This window comes from Clupea harengus, chromosome 23, assembly GCF_900700415.2.
Source record: "Clupea harengus chromosome 23, Ch_v2.0.2, whole genome shotgun sequence".
Lineage (NCBI taxonomy): Eukaryota > Metazoa > Chordata > Actinopteri > Clupeiformes > Clupeidae > Clupea > Clupea harengus.
The window spans coordinates 25,186,199-25,188,698 of NC_045174.1; the positions used below are offsets into that span (position 1 = coordinate 25,186,199).

Sequence of the window (2,500 nt, forward strand, 5' to 3'; positions counted from 1 at the left end):
GTTTGTTAGAAAATGAGTAAACTAAATGTATATGCAGTACACTACATACCTTCAACAGCACCAACAAGGGTGTGCACAGTAACACATACCATGTAAAACTGTAAAAAAATGTAAATGCTATTTCCATAGCTAAAACATGTTGAAACCATAGTGAACAACTGAGGAAAAATAAGGCAATCCGACAGACTTCCTCTGGCACGGTGCCTGGGAGCAGAGTGCCACAACAAGGACAGCCACAGCCACAACACAGCAGAGTTTCATCTTCAAGTCTTCAGATATCTTCAGGTGCACATCATGACTGTCAGTGACCTTTGCTGTCAGATTATATCTGACTATGAGGCTAGCTAACGCTAGCTAGCCAGTGACGTGTGACGTTCCTTGTTATTGCCATTCAGTCGAAAGTGTCATCAGGCTATCTCTAGCAAAACAGTTCAGCTGTACTGCAATTTGCGTCATTTTCGTTGTGTCATGAAATTGAAATTTGAGTAATTATAACAACGTTAGTTTTGGTGTAGCGAGCTAGCCAGTTTAATTAGACATGATTCAACTAATCTATGCAAAGAGCTATGCATCTTGGAATGAAAAAAGGTGCAGTACTTTACTGTAGAACTGTTAAGAAGTTTGGTGCCAGGAGTGAAGCTTGCCTAGGGCGCCAAATGTGCTAAATGTCCATCACACAGTTCAGGGTGACACAGGGTGTGATACAAACAATTACCAGGGCTTGTGGGTGTGTGGGAGACCTTCTTTATCAGCCTGGGCAGGCCGGTGCAGGTGGCACTCAGGTCTGCGTCTGTCCCGGTGGAGGTGAAGGTGACGAAGCCCGGCTGGTCGCTGGTGATCCTGGTGTTGATCCAGCTCTGGTACTGAGAGACGCGTGCATACACTCCTGGGAACTGGGCCCGGGCGCAGCCGATACCGAAGCTCACGACACCCGCCTGGACCCACACAGAACCCTGCTTACTCACCATCGGACCGCCAGAATCTCCCTGAGAGACGGGTCAGAACAGACTGGTGTTACCATCTCATAATCTCAGAAACAGTCACATGATCACCTAACACAGGTAAACCCTTACATGATCACCTGACAGGTGAATAGTCACATGACCACCTGACTGCTTAAGGTTTCTTCCTGATTAATGGGGGGTTCAGACCCTGGGCTCTTTAAATCACCTTGAGACAAATGTAATGTTTTAGCCCTATACAAATTACATTTAATTCAGTAGTCACATGAGCACCTGACAGAGGTAAACAGTCACATGATCACCTGACAGAGGTAAACAGTCACATGATCACCTGACAGAGGTAAATAGTCACATGATCACCTGACAGAGGTAAATAGTCACATGATCACCTGACAGAGGTAAATAGTCACATGATCACCTGGCAGGAGTCCTTGCCCCCCTCGTCCCTCCCGGCACAGATCATGTTGTCGGTGATGGTCCTGCCTCTCGGGTTGTACTTGCAGAAACAGTTCCTGTTCCCCGTCACTGGCACATCCACTTCCTGAAGGGTCTGTGGGGAGGGGAGGGACACTAGGAGAGACAGGAGACAATCAGGTTAAGTTTCAAAGTATGTATGTATGTATGTATGTATGTGTGTGTGTGTGTGTGTGTGTGTGTGTGTGTGTGTGTGTGTGTGCTCACCTCCTCGTTTGATAGTGCCCCAGCCTGTCACCCAGCTGGTGGTGCCCCGGTTGAAGGTGCTGTCGGCTGCTGCCAGGCAGATGGGGCGGATGAAGTTAGTGAAGGTGACGGAGGAGGAGAGTTGGAGGAGGGCGATGTCATTATCGCGGGACACGTTGTTGAAATTGGGATGTCTGATGATCTGAGAGACGGTCCTGGAAACCTCGTTGGAGTTGCTGCCCTCCTGATTCTGCCGCCCCAGGTAGACGACCGGGCCAGAGGTTCTGTGTAAGTGCACGTAGCCACATATTACTGCAGTGAGTTTGTATGCTAGTGCACGTAGCCACAGATTACTGCAGTGAGTTTATATGCTAGTGCACGTAGCCACATATTACTGCAGTGAGTTTGTATGCTAGTGCACGTAGCCACAGATTAGTGCAGTGAGTTTATATGCTAATGCACGTAGCCAGGGTGCGATTTGTTGGGGGGGGTGGGGGAGATTTACCCCCCTCTGGTTTTTACAAAAAAAATCACGTATTTTACATATTTTAGTTGGCATTAAATGTTCAACTGTTCAAAATGTAACATAATAGGGCCTGCCGTTAACTTGAAAAGAATTAGGCCTATTAATTGCTTGTTTTTTCATGATAACATTTAAAAAAAATAAACTCACAAATCGCATCCTGCACGTAGCCACAGATAAGTACTTTGAGTTTCTATGCTAGTGCACGTAGCCACATACCGTAAATCCTCAAATAAAGACCGGGATTCAATTAGAGGCCGGGCTTCAGATAGTAGCCGGGGGCGTGGTCGATACGGACAAATAAAGGCTGGGCCCCGAATACAAGCCGGGGGTAAAAAAAGGTACAGGTAGCCTA

The 2,500-nt window shown here is 47.2% G+C and overlaps 1 protein-coding gene across 2 annotated transcripts in view; it reads right to left on the reverse strand.

Annotated features, from left to right (window-relative positions):
* Positions 1-2,500, reverse strand: part of LOC105893500 (chymotrypsin-like protease CTRL-1) — a 15,061-nt gene that overhangs the window by 514 nt on the left and 12,047 nt on the right. For both annotated transcript variants that reach the window (XM_042703248.1, XM_031561134.2), the window contains 3 exons: positions 1,644-1,906; positions 1,381-1,532; positions 716-986 (listed from right to left, as the gene is read on the reverse strand). In XM_042703248.1, the coding sequence (XP_042559182.1) occupies positions 716-986; positions 1,381-1,532; positions 1,644-1,906 (686 nt within the window). The remainder of the gene's footprint in view (positions 1-715; positions 987-1,380; positions 1,533-1,643; positions 1,907-2,500) is intronic.